The sequence below is a fragment of the Mesitornis unicolor genome, unplaced genomic scaffold (genome assembly GCF_000695765.1).
Source record: "Mesitornis unicolor isolate BGI_N332 unplaced genomic scaffold, ASM69576v1 scaffold51565, whole genome shotgun sequence".
NCBI classification, from domain to species: Eukaryota; Metazoa; Chordata; class Aves; order Mesitornithiformes; family Mesitornithidae; genus Mesitornis; species Mesitornis unicolor.
In genome coordinates, this window is record NW_010188529.1 from 3,637 (window position 1) to 21,961 (window position 18,325).

General features: G+C 39.9%; 1 protein-coding gene across 1 annotated transcript; it reads right to left on the reverse strand.

The window, feature by feature from the left end:
• Positions 1-5,326: 5,326 nt before the first annotated feature.
• AP4E1 (adaptor-related protein complex 4, epsilon 1 subunit) lies at positions 5,327-16,399 on the reverse strand (the record flags this gene model as incomplete). Its single annotated transcript, XM_010185769.1, has 13 exons — positions 5,327-5,753; positions 6,193-6,350; positions 6,897-7,081; positions 8,176-8,751; positions 9,553-9,811; positions 10,944-11,079; positions 12,009-12,123; positions 12,873-13,175; positions 13,875-13,993; positions 14,140-14,252; positions 15,668-15,807; positions 16,078-16,187; positions 16,277-16,399. Coding segments are annotated over 13 exons (2,498 nt in total), but the record flags the coding sequence as incomplete, so codon positions are not given.
• Between the last annotated feature and the right edge of the window lie 1,926 nt (positions 16,400-18,325).

Genomic DNA, 18,325 nt, shown 5'->3' on the forward strand with positions numbered 1-18,325 from the left:
TTATCATATTTGTGGATTAAAAATGTGTGATTACTGCCCTTTTTGGTTCCTTTTGATTTATTTATTTACCATCCAATGTAAACTGAAATTAGGCAGGAAGAGGAAGGAATTCATGTATTGTCACCTTCCAACTTTTGAAAACTTAATGCTCTTTGACGATCTTATTTTGTGGAGGTAGATGGACAGTTTAGAAGAAAAGGGTTTAAAAAATGACAGAGTCGGGAGGGAGTGTTGATCTGCTGAGGGTAGGAAGGCTCTGCAGAGGGACCTGGACAGGCTGAATCCATGGGCTGAGGCCAACTGGATGAGCTTCAACAAGGCCAAGTGCCGGGTCCTGCACTTGGGTCACAAAAACCCCATGGACACTGCAGGGGACGAGTGGATGGAAAGGACCTGGGGTGTTGGAGGCAGCAATGCCCATGAGCCAGCAATGTGCCCTTGAGCCAAGAAGGCCAACGCCAGCCTGGGGTGGATGAGAAGGGGTGGTTGTAGGACACAGAGGTTCTCCTGCCCCTCTGCTCTGCCCTGCTCACACCACAGCTGCAATCTTGTGTCCAGTGCTGGGCCCTCAGGTCAAGAAGGACAGGAACTGCTTGAAAGAGTCCAGCAGGGCCACAGAGATGCTGGAGGGAGTGGAGCATCTCCTGCTGAGGAGCGGCTGAGGGAGCTGGGGCTCTTGAGCTTGGAGCAGAGGAGACTTGAGGGGTGCCCTCATTCCTGGGGATCCATTGGGAAAGGGCAGTGTCAGGAGGAAGGAGCCAGGCTCTGCTCTGGGATGGCCAATGCAGGACAAGGTGCGGTTCGGCCTCCAGGTTCAGAAAGTCCATCACAAGCCACGTGGAGGAAGTGGTCCCAGCCTCTCCCCAGGCTCAGCCTGAGCAGTTCTCAAAGATGCACAGGCAGCCTGTGTCACGGCCAGAGCAGTGCCACATTGCCAAGATCTCGCTCTCTATCAAGTTTTCCACGATATATATAGCTCAGTTTAGCTCAATGTGATTTCAGTTAGAAGACAAATCTCTTACAGATTTCAAATCCCTGCCCTGAACATGGAGAGGCCAGAACCTACCAGAATGATTTAACAGCAAGCACATATTCTGCTATCCTTATTCCCAGAAAAGGCAAACTGTTTTGGCTGAAAGAGCTCAGGATTTGCAAACTCACACAGCAATCACACTGGAAGCAATCAAAGAGTGGCATGGAGAGAAAACTGCCAGCTCCCTTAAAATAAAAGTTTAAAGCAATCTTCATAAGTGGTGTTTCAAGCCATACTGCTGGTGAGATATTGCTGTCAGGTTAACTCTGTGAATCATAGCATGGCAGGACACAATATTCTTTGTTTCCTTACTGCCAACTTTATTACATAAAGAGAAAAAACGTTAACATTCAAGAGACTCTCAAGGGAGCGACCACTTCTGTCATCCTAATGAAACTGTACATACACCACAAACACTGCACCAAACGTGTACTCTCCTTTGTGTCAGAGAAAGTAAGTAGCTGGCCCTGAAGAGAACCAAGACATAAAGCACAATCAACTCTTATCACAGCAACAGAAATGCAAAAGGGAATCTTAACTGGATGACTTAAGCAGGTGGACTTCCATTTTTACACGCTATGATATATACCTCAATGCCAGAAACAGACAATGCACAGTCTTACCCACACAGGAAAGATAATACAGCTTTTTATTCTGAAAACCTACTAGTGGGACTCTATAGGTGACAACTGCCTTTCCAGTATTTGGAAGCCATCAGGCAGTGTCATCTATGAGCATCTGCAAGTACAGGAAAACCTCAGGATAGTGCCATCCCTTAAACAAATTTATTCTCTCAGGTCCTTAACAGGATGAGAAGGGGCTGGGAATACTTAGCAGAAAGTATGCAACACAATGGAATAGTGATCTGTACTTAGGGAAGGATGTACACCACGCAGCCGTGCTGCACTTCCACCAGTTTCCCTACTGAAACATTTCTTTCATTAAAAATATCTGCCAATACTTGGGGCAAGGAGGGGAGAACCTGACAAAACAGCTGAAATACGGATCCAATACAATCACTGCTCTGTTGACTCCAAAATGTCCAGAACTCCAAGTTGCTCATGGCACAGCAGTAAAACAGTGGCACCTCCTGGTACCCAGGGGTTTGGCCCAAAATGCTGTTAACCTGCCGGTTCAGAAAGGTCGGTGTATTATCTGACTGGCCTCTTGTTCCCTCCTGGAAGTAAGTTTCTTCGTGCTAACTGGATTATGTGCTTTCTTCCTTCTAGCCTACTTCTATGCAGCTTATTTCCCGTTCCCTGAAAACTCGTTAATCCTTCAAGATCTAGTAAGTCACAAAAAAGTAACTGGGAACACCATAGAAGATGAAGATACTCACTAAAAGATTTCCAGTACAGAACCAGATGAAAGAATATTTCTTTGTATAATTACTTATGCTTCATTTCAGAGACAACTGGATGATGGATCAAGATCAGAGGGATTCCCAGCACTGAACTGCTGAGGTTCTCAAGGGCCTAAGCTCCCACATCAGCCAGCACTGCAGTGCAGCGTACACACTTGGTGCACACCGACAGCCACGCCATACAAAACAGCCTCCCTATTTACATCAGGGCTGCAAGCACCTTTGTTGACGGGGTCGCAATCACAATGAGAAAAACTTATCTATGCAGTTGCAGATAAGCAGGCACTTCTTTATTGCAGCGCTGGGGAGGCACAGAGGGTAGCTCCTCTAATTGTGCTCCAACACCCTACATTTTTACAGCCTATTTATACATTTTCTAACAAAGCGAAATCATATGAGCATGCATAAGATGATCACCTTTTAATCTGCCCTTTACTTTGATTGGTTCCCCACTATCACGCCATATAAGACATTGAATTATCCCTACATGATTTTGACATAAAGGGAGAAAAGTTATGGGCTATTCTTCTCGTACCCTTTCCAAGCATCTGTAGACACATATCCCACTCCAAACACCTGTACATACACATTCTGCAGTCCCTTCTTAACTCTGTAGAGGTCAAAGTGTTCTCTTAACTCTACAGCTGAAACAAATACCTACTTTAATCAGCCAGAATTTTCTCGTGACTATAATACCTTCAATTCAGCAATGGTGTCAAACTTTCTGAACTCCCAAGCCCTTGTCGATACTCTAGCAAATGGTGTGTTATGTTACCGTTGGACTTGAAAGAAAAAAATGCTATTGCTGTCGACTGTGAGTAACAAGAGACCCCAAAGTCTCTTGTGATGCCTAAAACCAAATCCAGTATTCCAGAGAACATCGGAAAACGGGAGCAGGCGCAGAGAATGCCGCTCAAAAGACCTGAAGTGCACTCTTTCACTCTTGGTACACCTCCAGCTGACACACAGGACCATTTATACCACCCATGGATTACAGACTGCTGCAACATTACATTTCTTCATCACTGTTCAGATGCAAAGAGAAATAATTAAAACAGAACCTAGTTCTTAATACGGAGAAAGGCTGGTACGTGTGGTAGCACAGCATACTGAACAGGTATCAAGCTAATTGTTTTTTTCATGACACTGAATTTTATTAAACTACAAGAAATGCAAAGATGGTGACAGATGAAGAAAAATTTGCTGCGCAATCTAAAAATAAAGAGTAACCCAGGTACAGTTCCCTTTATGTTGTGTTGCCATAAAGCTCTTTGAATCTGCATATCGACAGCTTAACATACACTATTCATACGGCAAAAAAGGTTATAAAGAACATCAATGAGCAATAGAAGGCGTTATTGTCTTTTGCTGTTCTTTTTAAACACTGGGACGTTGAATGTCTCATTGCTGAAATGGTGTAAATGCATAGGCCAGAAACAGATACCTCTATTATAGCTCATATGAGTACTAAGAAAATAGTGCAATTGCATAACACAAGTCTGATTTACCAGCAAGGAAATAGTTTGCTGGAAATTATTCCACTATAAATCAGTTTTCATTTAGAGAAACTGTCTTGAAGTGCCAAGTAAGCATTAAAGTATGCAGAACATGGAGTGTATTTACAGGTTCAGTGCACTTTAAATTCCTCAGTGAGGGGGTATTTAAACAGCAATGAAAAAGGAGCTTTGCCTACGTAATTATACTTGTGATAACACAAGTGGCTTGACTTAAAAAAAATATAAAGCCTGTCAGCACATTAACATTTGTATAGTGATTTAATGAACATTTACCAAAGCATTAGCAAAGTAACAGAATACTTTATTATCCTTTACAACCAGTGCTTATCAGGTGAGAGTCAGTAACACTGAATACATCAAAGAACTTCCTGGCTAATATTAAATATGCAGAGGAGATAATTCCACTGTTGAACTCACGTCTGAGCTGCATGTACAATCTTTGAAGTTTTTAAATAAAAACATAAGCAGCTATAAACAATATTAAACAATACTGAAGGGTTTTTTTAGCATCTAAATAAATTAAGGTTGCTGGATTTTCAACTGTGAGGTTGTTTCAGGAAGAAAAGGAGACAGTTTAGACAGACACATTTATCACATATGCTGCTGTGATTTAGATCTTGATGCATTACTGCAGTTCCTAGCACACACAGTACAGCCACATCTGTGCAAGTCGAAGGTTTGAAGAGTCACACCGAGGCTATAAATAATTAGAAGTAAAAATAAATGAAAGTTTCCTCCATGTGACTTTTCACGGACACAGATATTGGCCAGATTAAATTTATAGGACTGACTGGAGAGCAATGAACATGTCCAGTGGTCAACTACCAACAAGCCAACATGTCCACAGCCAACGACACCCAGCTCAGTCATCTCAGACCTGATCCACACAAAACTTACCTTTAGACAAGCACAAATACTCAGAGACTGCCACAGATCCCTAAGGAAAGGGAACGTGACTGTAACTTAAGGCAGGAAGAACTGCAGACAGGAACTAACCTGAATGGCCTTAGATCATCCCCCCAGGAGGTGTTTCCATGTAATTTCACATACCTGCCTCCTGTCAGAAACCTATTTAGATGCTACCACTTAAATGGTAAACATCAAAGATCACGGGAAGTGTGTGTGCTCACTAAAGTCTTTTAACTATTTTCAAAACACACATTTGTTGCTACATAAGTTACTCCATACAACCACCAATATGGGTGTTGTTGCCAGCAGTGCTCAAAAATAGCTTTAGAAAAATTATCACAATAAAATCAGATGAACCTGATAACTGATCCAAGTCTGACCTCATAACGGAGATATGTCTTCTTTAAAATCCTATTTAAGTAGTTGCTATGAGGAATTATCGTTGGCACCTATAAAAGCTGCATAATAAAAATAAATACTTTCAGTCATTTGCAACAAGATTAAGAAATATACATTTCACTCAAACAAATAACAATACTTTAATGGATCACTTGTTAGTCACTGTACAGTCCTGAGCGTGTTTTTGCAGGCGTAATTTAGGTCATTGCTCTTCCCCCATGCCACCACATGACGTATGCCAGCTGGAAGAAAACTTTTAATGCTTCTGAGAAACAGCATCTTCATTTAGCTTTGGTAATTATCTGTGCAACTGTACAAATCTTCAATCTGCTTTTCACACCCCAAATAGGTTAAGGCAGGCACTATTGTTATTAGGATTCCTCCATCACCTTTTGACACTGATAAAGCAAACCATCTGGAAGAGCAGAACAAGGCGATCTGAACCACAGAGCCAGCATCCCTGAGTGAGTACGACAGTGCAGCAGACAGGGCACAGATGGAAGTAGCTGGCATGCCAGTATTCCCTCATTACCTTAAAACAACAGAGGCCAGAGGAGAAATTAAGTGACTATCAACAATAAACAATAGCTATAGTATAGTTCACCAAAAATACACCTCTCTCTCAAACTCCATTTCTGCTGTTCTACTCCCCTAACATGTCATCAAAAATCATGCCCCCTGCATGCAATCCCAGCTTAATATTTGTCATATAGCTTCAGTCCCATTTTTCTGTCCTCTCTAAAAGTCTCCACAGTGCAAGTTTGCTCCCTTGTAAATTTTCTGTTTGGTGTACAACTGTACCTTTACATAAACCCTCACACAGATCTCCAAGTAAGGCCAATGAAGTCCATGGAACAACGCTCCTGTGTTTACTCTGCTCCTAAACAACTGTAAGGCATCTGCTCCCATGCACTTACTCTCCTGAGACAAATTATAGGTTAGAAGCAACCTTACAGTATACTTCCACTCACCTATAATATCAACTATATGGAGTTTCAGCTTCTGCTGCAGTGTATTCAGAGCTGCTGAAAGGGAATCTTGAGAAGATGACATTTTTATATTCTGTTTCACATCATTGGAAATGGACAACCACAGCTTCCCAAAGTCTTCTGTAGTCATTTCCATTGGCCTAAAAATAAGTTCATCACACATCTTAGCAAAACAAGATATGTTATTCAGAACAGATTCTGGAAAACAAGGTGGATTTCACTGTATAACAGAAAAGCATATTGGAAAAAGAACACTTGCTTTTTCTACTCCTAAAATAAATGCAGTGTTCAGAAATGAATAGAATGAGCTTTCTCCTTCCTCTGCCAAAGTTGTCAGCCTTTTCATATAATGTATGGATCTCTGTTTGACATGTTTATATATGCTGTATTTTTAAATGGCATGCCCTTCTGTTCGCCTCCTCAAAAACACATTCTGTAGTTCAAGACTATTAGAACCTGCAGCTCCTGTCAGTATTCTCACTGGATTTGCACTTCTTCCTGGAACTTTGCCCCCTCCTTTTTTTTTTTTTAAAGGGTATAAACAACCACTTACCATATCTAAGTCATCTCAGTTAGCTGCTCAAGATGAAACCTTATCTTTTCATAATCAATACCTAAATCATCCTGCCCTTGTCTAACGCATATCTGAGCACATGCCCCTTTATACGGCAGTTTACTTTATTTACCTGATGAAGTCCAACAATGATAAAGCTATTGAGAATTCAAGGCAAGTTTCCATCTCTGACTGGTAATTAACAGAGCCAGAAAGAATTCCCCGTGTACAGATTTTGTCCATCCACACACATTTCTGACAACGTTCCACACTTTGAGCTTCAATTACAGGAAACTGGTAGGTGGGACTCTCCAAAACCTGTATAATTTTGTAAAGAAATACAGAATATAAGTCCTGCTGTGTAAGTTGTGTAAGTGGCTAAGATACAGCTACAGCATAAGTGCCTTTTATTTCAATTGATTTTTCTTGAACTACGTGGCAAGCGAACAGCTACCGTTTCTCAGCTCTCATTGGGGGTAAATTAACCACTAACAACTACGAAAGTTGAGAATTCAAACACCAGAGAAATGGATCTCTTTCTGCCATTTGGCAGGATGATTGCTGAGAGACACAGAGAACTGATGGCCACGAACCTGAATTCTGTAGTTCAGTCCCAAAATAAACTAATATACAAGAGCAGCAACACTGCAACATAACCCAAGGTATACGTTAAGAGCAAAAAGTTGAGAAATCACCCCTAATAACAAGGATAATTTCAAGACTACTCAGCAGTCCCTGGCCTCTCCAAACAATGAGATGCTATCTGTAATAGTGGTCTGTGTGGAAGCTTAAATAAAACACAAGGGAAAAACCAGACGGGAGATTCTGACTTTCTATCAATGCCATGACAGGTTTGATTCAAGCCAGAATTGAGAAGGAAGGAGGCTTCATAATCAATTAGAATTGACTTAATCAAGGAACTGCTGAAAGAAACATTCTGCTTAATTCTTTGTCTAGTTGTTACACGCTGAGTGTCTCCGAGGTTTCATAATTCTGTGCTTCTTTCAGCAAAATCCGTGGATAGTCACAGGCAATTCCTAAATAGCTTTCCAAGTACGTAAGTGAAGTTTCAATCTAGACTATCCCATGCTTTTACCAACCATAGTTAAATCCCAGATGTAGCCAATGTCAAAAAATGAACTGAACTGAAAACATTGATACGTATTTGCTATACAGAGGTAAGCAACAGGAAAGAAAATCAAGGTGAATTTAAAAAGTGACACTGTGTTTAGTATTGAGATGTCTTTCATCACCCTTTAGGATATGTGTAACAGCCTGAATACCACAGGTTTCAAGGAAATACTTTGGGAAGAAGGCATGGGTATTACATGAAAACACTGCACACTTAAATGCAAGCAAAAACCAAGAAGATCCAAGTGAATTTGAAATATAACAGAGACAAAGTTTCTTACCTGGAAATGTTCTGCTTCTTCAAACACTAAGTTCACAGCATTAAGTGCAGAAGTGGTTTTATTTGAAACAAAAACAGCGAGCAACAAAGAATCATCTGTCCACACCTTACATAAATGCAGAGCTAAGGCATCGCTCTGACAAAGTTCCACTACTTCAGAGTGAGTGAGCTCTTCCAGCTCTTCTGGTAAGGAAGGGATCAACGGTGTTTTACTGGCACTTTCACACTGAGCACTTGGAGAAGGCTGAAAAATGTCAATATTACTATCAGCAAATAAAGACGACTGTGACAGTATGCTGTCTGAAAGTCTGTCATCCCCTCCAGATTTTTTTAGGGACTGAGGTGTTTCAAATGCTAAATTATCTTCTACAATATCTGAAGACGAAAGGGAGGCTCTCCTTAACGTCGTGTGTATACTTTCCTCACAGTCTTCCAAGTTAATAGGTACTGTATCAAGTAAGGGACCAAAATCTAAAGCAGCACTATTTTGGAAGTCTGATGCCTCCTCGCTATTTTGAGCTTCATTTATCTTCGATTTTCTTTTGAACTTCTGAGTAGCTGTGTCTGCTTTCCCCATCTGAAAAGAAAACAAAACCAACAAACAAACCGCCAATGGGTGGGGAAGTTTCCAGCAGCCAGCTATGTCACTGTTAACAGAATGAAACAGAGGGAGCAAGGACAAATAATGACCAAGGAATCAATGTAGATGACAAATATACAGATCCCAAACACTTCAATGGATCCAGTAACAAGCTTTTGTCGTATTTCTTTACAGGGTATTGGATTAGCCTTTAATGCAAGAATACCTCTAGGTTCTCTAAAACATAAACTAAAAGTTCCTATTAAAAAGCAAGCACAGATGAACACTTTATGGCTAAACCAGTGATAAATGCCAAGTATTGAGCTGGCCAATGTGATAATGCCAGTCTTAAAAAAGATTACCTAATGATGAAATCTTTTTTGTTCCACAGATTACCATTCATAAATTAAAAATAGTCTTGACATACAGCACCAAATTCCAGCCTTACTGCCAAACGAATGCCAACAGCTCTGCAAAGCTGGGTCAAGGAACCCAGGTTGGTTAAGGAAAACCGAGACTAAATCTTGAAGCACAACATGTTAAACGGAGGGAAGTTCTAGATACCTAATCAGATCTGCTCCAAATGTTGATTGATCAAGTAATATCCAACTCGTTTCAGGTTCTTAACAAGTGATCAGGTTACAGAGGTAATTCTCAATAGTTTTTCAATGACTCAGGGGTTTTTTGCCTTGTTTTACCACAACACTAATTTGATCTCCACTGGCATATAAATATCTGTAATTGTAAATAAAGCAATATATAAATTTTAATCTGGTAAGTCACAAAAGAACCACTTACCAGACTGACACCAGCATTTGATCCTAGCCCAATAAACAAAGTTGATGCCAACTGCTGCTTCTCTTTGTCTTCCTCAGAGAGGCTGGCAACTTGATCAGACTGTGATGCAGGAGGATCGCCCACCTGTCCTGCTACTAATAAGCCACCACAAGAAACAGCCTGTGGCTCATTTTCTTTCCCCACTTTGTTTTCTTTCTTTGGAAGATAGCCTTCTTTTCCCCATAGCTTGCGTACTCCCTCAAGTTTCAGCGTATTTGTCCTAAAAAGGCAAACAAAACAGAGCAGGATCAACCATATGAACATGATGTTCATAGAAACATGCCAGCACTCCACTTGAAACCCCATTCACAAGCTTGGTGCTTTGATATACACAGTGAGCAGTGGAATATAAATGAACATGCTTCCATCTCCATGAAGTGGATATGGAAACACCCAGCAAACGCAAACTTGGACTAGGCTATACAGTCCTAAGTAAAGACCTATGCCAAGTCAGCATTAGACTCCTGCAGCCAGTAGTAGATTGTGTGTGCCAACTCCACCCAGAGCTTCAGATTACACTTATAATGTATTTGAATAATGTTTTTTAAAAGTGAAGGCAAGCAACATGGTGTCTATCTCTCTCCCCAGGAGAAAGATTCTGGGGATCTCTAAGTATTTTTAAGTAGTTCTATTGCTGATTCCTTAAAAAAATAATTTAAGTTAATATAAAAGACTATAAACTAGAAAAGACCTAGAAAATAAGAATACTTTTCTTAAGAAATAACAATCTTCTCAGACACCTTGAGCTCTAGCAGAAGTTAATTTAACAGACACAGGCTAAATGCTCCAACTCCTACACCTAAGAGCCTCAAATTTCTTACACAAACTGGTAAAAGAATCTGAAAAAGCTTCCAAGGTTTCCTGCATACCAATTTACCACAGTATAAATGAAGTTATTAATTTGTATGAAACTACAAATACGGAATTTATTTGTACTGTTCTAAAGCTTAAGGATTCTCTTACACTGTGAGTCTTGGCCTCGCTTATAACTAAAAAAGTTTCCTTAAAGGAACATTGTTGTAAACCTATAAAAATTAAACGTAGTGAAAAAGAAAGAAGCCAGAGAAAAAATACACTTAATCATGTAATCATCACGTAATCCTGTCCCAGTTTTACTGCATTAACTATCACTGAATTTGTACTTTCTGAAGAAAGGGGAAAACAGTCTAACAGCATCAGCTTTTGTCTGGTTAATTCAAAGAAGATGCCATGCTGAATTTCCTCTTACATGACAGAGGTTTCCAAGCTCAACTGTATTCTATTTAGTTCCATGCAATGAGGAAGCAAAGACACACAATACCGACAAGAACAGAAGCTTAAAAGTACTCAATTTCAAGCAAAAATTAACTCACTCTTTATGCCCTGTCTCAGCACTGTTACCAGACGTATCAGAACCAAAAGATAAACCAGTGGGGGACTGTCTGCCGGTGACGCCAGATGAGGACACACTTGAAGCAAATGACAATCCATAAGGTTCAAAATTCAGTGCTGCAAAACAGAGAGTCTTAAAATTAGGTATTAAAAAAATGAGGCATAAAATGGTGAGAGGGAAATCAGTTTTCTGAAAATAGCTATGCTGTACTGCTGCGCTTCCCAGGCTTCCCATTCTTCCTTATCATTAGAAATGGATGTTTCTGTTCTCAAATAGTTTTTTAGGCACACAGTATTTATCTAAAACACGTATTCATTGGTATTTTCATATACTGAAATTAAACAGAAACACTGACTTTACAGCACATCACTGAAACATCTGCTGATGCTTTGTATTTGTAGACAGAAGTACTGTACTGGATCTAAATAAGTGAGGTTTTCCATTTGATCATGAGCCTAAATAACATTTTGAGTCCACAGCATTATGTCCATATATCACTGCCTGCTTTGGAAACATACTTGGTACCTTGGGTGACAAATCATTTTCGCTAAGACTTGCGAATCAGGATTCCTAACCAGCCACCGTAGCTATGCTTTAGAAATCAAAACGTAGGTTGAATAGCTTCTAAAGTTGGTTTTGGACTGTAACATAACCAGTTATTGTCACACACAAAGCAAGCACAGGCCCTCCTTTGCAGCCCTGGAACTATCAAGGGGTACAGTCCCTTTCCCTCATCTCCACCCCAGCCTTACACTGTCTTCCTCCCAGCAAAGTGAAGCATCAGGGAAAAGCTGCTGGGCATCTGGGATGAGAGAAGACTCCTGATAAGTGAGGTGGCAGTGCTAAGGAAGTGTCCTGTTCCATAAAGAAGCAAAGAGGAACAGAGATCCAATGGGCTTTGTGATAAACAGCATCCACATACTCAAACTCTGCCAAAGCATAAACTGAGTTATCTACAAACAAAGAATTTCAATAAGCACAGTGTTTGTTAGTGCTTACCAGGTAATTTACCAGTTATTTAATAAATGCAAAAAATAAGAGTCACCTTTTTCCTGTGAAAGTTTTTCCTCTTGTCTCTGGTGATGAGGTTTATACGGTGCTGCACCACGACCAAGTCCCTCAGCCACAAAACCATCCAGAAAAGATAATGAAGCATCTACCTACACAGAGTTAAGGAAAGCGAGAAAGCAATGAAAGTATTTTCTATACATGAACCTGATATTACCAGAGGAATACTGTGTCTTGTCAGCAAACCAGGATCTTCTGTCTCACATCTCCTATATCTACCAGTAAAGTTGCTGTACTAACAGAAATTGTTAAGCAAGTGTGTTGAAACAGACTTGGAGCTCGAGATTTGTAACTTAAATTAAATTCTCCACTATTGATTTTGTCTAAACAAGAAAAAGAATTAAAAAAAGGAAAGTGGAGTTTTCCCAAAACGGTTGATCCTATCATTATATAAAAATACTGATTCAATAAACCTTCCTTCCTCAAAAACCTCAGCAATATCAATACTGTATCACTTATTATGGACAGCTCAGGGTCAAGATTGGTAGCTTCGAATAGGAGGCAAATGTTTGAATTAAAAAGCAGTACCATATCACTAAAGCAGGCCTAACTTGTCTTTAAAAAGAAGGCAAAAAAACCCCAAACCATCAACATATGAAATCATAGTTTTGTTAAAAGCTACCTCAGCTTACTAACTGAACACCATGGTTACGTATCTCCCACTACAGAGCATTACGATTCATCACATATGCCTGGAAAAGCATGGTTCTGAAAACTCACTTTAAGCAGACTAAGACTAAAGACTAATAGAATTCATTCTGAAAACACTCTTTTAGCCAAAATATTCAACCCCCTGACCTACAAAGAGGCTCAGGAAGAACACACGGTGCAGCTGTCTTACCACCAGGTCATTGCAAGAAGCATCAAACGGAAGCAAGTTTTTCATCAGCGCTTTGTCTTCACACAGATGCTTCAGCTCAAAGGCGTATTGTCTCATGCAGGTATCTAGAGAGTTGCTCAGTTCTTGGATTAGTTTGTCAACTGTTTTTGAACAGGAGGTACGCGATGCTATCTTCGTGACTGCAGCCATTATCCACACCTTCGTTTCAGACGTAACAAAAGTCTTCTTCAGCAGGCCATGTAGCTTTGTCAGGATAACTTCTGGATCAACATCTGTAGCAAGGCTGGAATATTCTCCCAACACCTATTCACAAAGAACAGACCAAATACGCATTTAGTCACACAGAGCAGCGCTTTCGGTTTTGAAATTAGAATGTAAAACCAAAAAAAACCCAACTCAATAAAATCCACCTCACACTCAAGAAACTATTTAAGCATGTTGGAAATTATTTTCGTTACCATTCTGTGTTTTAAATGTCAAAGGCCTGAAATGATGTGTTTCTCTCAGCCGACACCAACTTTCAGCTTCTTCAAAATCAAATAGCTGTCTTGAAAAGAAAGCTCACCGTAAAACTAGGCCCTTACAAAACATGACTTGCCCATACTGCAGCTGCTTGCTTGGGTGGACGCTGAAGCTTACCCAGGTGCCAAACAATCCTAGTCACCTGCAAGGCTAAAAATGCATTTCACAACCACATCTGGCCTATTTCTGATGAAGACAGAAAGGTTCTCAGCACGCAGGCAGGCTCATGTGGCTGCTAGGCCATTCTAATAGTCACCTGCCTCAAAGGGAGCAAGTTGGCTTTTCCACAAACTATGCCAAGCTAAGCAGTCCTTGGGCACGAAGAGAGGACACGAAAACCAGATTTCAGTACATTATCTTCACTTCAAGTAAAAACAGAATATTCATGACTAAAAGTTAAAAATATTCATTAAAAACATCACCACCTTTGACAGTTTCCTCCCATCTGCGAATTCAATTCTGACCGTGCATCTACCTTACCCAACTCATAACTTGAAGGAACTTCTGAGGATACAGCGCATCTTCCTCTTCAAGTAATGCTAAATAAGACCGCACTGCATACATCCGTAGCTGATCATCTTCTTTCCCATCATCAAATCCTAGATAGAAAACAACACGTACTTATAGCCTGAAATGCAAATAAAACCTGCCAGCAAACATTTCAAAGTGCATTTTGAGAAGAAAAATCGAAACAGATGATTAAGAAATGCATCCAATCCTTCAGAGCATTTCCGGAGTTACTCACCTTCAGCCAACAGCCTCAGATAGTTGTTTGGGATATCAGGATGCACAACGTCACCTCCAACTGAAAACACAGCATTCATTGTCTGGATGAACCACTCATTGTCAGGGGCATACGTGTCCAGATGTTAAGGAATGAAGTGCTAAGGCATAATTCTTTCTGGTCTTTAGTGTGTTTCCTAAGAAAACAAAATTCTCTACAAATAAGCTACCCATTTTGCTCTTCCCAGTAAGCTGGGGGTCTGATGGTCAAATACCACCTCAATCTAACCAAAGAGGAAATATTCCTCTATCTCTTATAAAGTGTTTCCTCTAAACTTCATGAAAACTGGCAGTCAGGTAGAGAAGTCTTAAATTACTGCCCTGTTGAAAAAGCCTGCACATAAACTTAGCAGCTCTCCATACTGTGCAGTTTGCTGGTTTGCCAATCAATACGTTTTAAGTTGTGCATGAATAAATGCTAGAGCGAAAAGTAAGAGTTTGAGGAGACCTGACACAGTAGGAACAGACACATTCACACAAAGATTTAGCTCTGGAAACCTGTCCTACTGTATTTTAAGTTCACACTTGTTCCATGCTAGCTTTCCAGCACAATCTTTTGAGTTTGCTTACCCAGTATCACTTGATCAATGATAGACCAGCTCTTCTTTTCAGCAATGTTTTGCTGCTGATTTAGTGAAAAACAATCAACATCTGAAGTACTCCACAGAAAGCAACATTGCTTTTTTTACATTTGAAATCCGATTAGCCCTTGCTAACTTTGGAAGTTAGCTTCTGCCTTCCCTCAAATCCCAGAAATGCACACTTACTGAAAGGAAGCTTTCAGGAGTACAGAAACATTCGCATTATTGTCCTATTTTTGCATACTGCATGACAACACAGGGGGTTTTTGTACACTGCTCTGTGCCAAGCAGTGTACCAACAGGATGGTAAGGGAGCTCTCTGTTAGAAAGAGAATCATTGAACCAAAGAATCGTTTAGGTTGGAAAAGATCTTTAAGATCATCAAGTCCATCAGACAAGCACACAGAAAATCAGGCAACCGCATGTGTAAAAGCAATGTCCACTGCATGCCAAATGTCTAATCAACACCTTCATCTTTTCGGCACAGTTAAATAACCTTTTCTTATTTCTGTGAAAACGTGTTATTCTTAAAATCCACACACCAGTGAAGAGCTCTCTAGCATGAAGGTCATTCAGACAATTACAGAACAGCACTCAATGGAGCACTGAGACATCTCTCAGACATCTCTCTCCGCGCAGCGCTGGAAGACTCCAAAGATTTCATTTAAAAACACAAGGGTTTAAACCTCAAAGCCTAAACAAGATATTTTGAGTGCCGTTACTTTCCCTCAGTGAAATACAGGAAATACTGAAGTCATTTTCGTATGCATTTTCTTTTGCATTTGAAAGAGCGCAAAGCACGGCTGTAACGCTTCCGACCGCCGAGGATCACGAAAAACGCTTTGCAAGGTACAAATGCTACATCTGCCTGAGCTCTGACTTTGAAGCTTCAGAAAAATAAAAGGATATTTCTCAGCTAGTTCTGCTACTTTGCCAACTAAGTTGATGATAGCATATTCTTCCTTGCTTTCTTTTAAGTAGTCAAGCATCTTCTGAACTATGACAACCACATTCTGTCCATTTGTAATCCTATAGAGAAGCTCTAAAGTCTGAAAGAGAAAGCAAAAATTAAATGCCATTGGCTCTGGTGACTCAGAAAAGGAAGCAGGCAAACAGAAATACTTAAGTATGATGCCAAACTGAGCAACCGTATTTGGCAAGTCTTGAATGGAATACACTGCTTATCTACACAGCTTGTCACATTAATGTTGTTTGTAACTGCTCTCTCACAATAACCAAGAGATGTCTTCTACACTACTCATTTTAGAAAACCCATCTTAAAAATTAACCTAATTTTTGATGCTTAGAAATTCACTGACCTCTCTTTTAATAATGGGATCTGGATGGTCCAGACATTCAATTATTGTCATCTGGTGCTGAAGTGCCAGATTAGGATCCTGCTGGATAACGTAAGTCAGAGCCTTTAAACCTAGAATACAAGCAATGAGAAATGATGCAGGAGAATGTATACCAATATGATCAAATTAAACACTTCTTAATGAAAGCAGGTATCCTTACCTAAGTACTTCAAATTAATTTTGGGTGACAACACAAATTTTCCGATGCACTTGGCCGCCTTTTCAAGTAGTTCAGATTTGGGATGAATTGTATAAATTGTCTGGACACACTCAAACAAGATGGCTGTGGGGGGGGGGGGTAAAAAAGGACACAATTAATGTGTATTAAATACCTCTATACTGCAAAAGTCTTTAACAAGCAACCAAACTCAGTGACTGTATCAAGGAAGTGCAGTGATGTCCCATCCCCACTGAACACCCCCAGAGTATCTGCTGACACAAGTAAAACCAGGATGAAAGACTGCCTCCTTTAGGAGATAGATTTGTTACAAGCCTTTGCCATTGTGCATACAACTTTCTGTCCTTAAGGTTCTTCCAACTTTGAAGCCTCCTATAGTTGATCAAGGGACGGGACTGGGATGGCCTTTAGAAAGCCAATGGGCAACTATAAAGGATTTGAGACAAAATATTTTTCAATAATTCATATGATTTCTTCGCTACTACCAACGGCAAAAAAAATCATACGATGAACATCCTTATTAAAAAACCCCCCCAAAAAAACCACCCCAAGCAACTTTACACAGTTGTTTGAGGAAAAAGCTAGACATAAACTGAACAACAACGTAAAATTAACAACGAAAAGTAACTAATCCTTTGTGGCAGCAATTTGGGCAAAGATTCAGACCAACTTAAAATCAGGACGTAATTTTCAGTTGTTCTTGTAATTCAGTCTCTAACTGAATTGTCCAGTGAACAGCCACCTGCTTTCTTTAAGCATTACAAAACTGAACCTGAGAAAGACTACCATATTAGCAACTCAACTGCCTACAAGAAGCAAGAAACATGCAACAATATCACCAAGGGTTTTGTGTAAGAAAGAGTAATCACTTTATTACATTTAAGTTTTGCCTGAGATCATCAACTAATGTTTGATAAAAAGCTTTTATGTGAACAAAAACTACATACCAAAATTCTGTGTCCCTGTATAATTCATAGTTAACTGCCCACTTTGGCCCCGTAAGTGCTTGAAACAAATTTACTGCTTAACTCTTAGCAATGGCAAGTGCTAATTTCCTGTGTTATAAGGCATCACACTTCCCAGTACCTCCCATGTTCTTTCCTAAAAGAGTAGAAGCAATAACCTGAATACACTAAATTTCTGACAGATGCTTCCTCCTGTATTATTTACCGAAAGAAAATACTTCCCCAAAGCTTCCCTTTTTAGTGGAAGTGAAACCTGCACAACGCTTTACAAAATAGGTATCAAGTAGGCACTGGGCATCTAGAGCTTTGAGCCAAGTTCCTTTTGTGTTTTCCCCCTCTTCAGTGTTGTTTCTAAAAAGTCTCAATTTTCTTTCCATTCCATTAGCACAGGTACAACATCGATGGGACTTTTTACAATAAGATAACGGGATGTAAAGGTTATTTTCTAATAGTTAAACAAGCACTTAATGCAGGGTTCTAGAACGCTAGATCTGTGTTTGGGGAGGTATTAAGACCTGGGGAGGGGAAGGCAAAGAAAAATCCAAATAAATTGCTCAGCTTTTTATCAGAAACACTTAACAGTGCAATTATTCCTTCTGCTTTATTCTAGCGACAAATACTGCTTTCTCTGCTGCACAGGCACCACTACCACTGAACCCTGAAGGAGTAATTTTTATTAAGTACGGATAGAGAAGAGGACCTTACACAGCTTTAAAGAACTGATGCTGTCACTCCTGCCTCTCTCACAGCAGTCAGAAGAAGATCTAAGCATTTCTGATAAATGGCTGTAAAACTACGATTTTCCTTTGATCATTTATTTCAACTTAAGCAATGTTCAACAGCAGCTTTCAAGAAGCAGTTGATTTCCGGTATTTAAGGCCAAGGAAAATGCAAACATTGGATAGAGACTTTTCAGTCAGGACGAATTCCCAGTAAATAAAAGTGGTTTGCTTCAATGATAAAAATCTGCACTGTACAGCAATGCACAATTTGCTTTACAATTTACTAGTGGGACACTTACGAATGCAGTACATTAAGAATCACAGAATCACAGAATTGCTCGGTT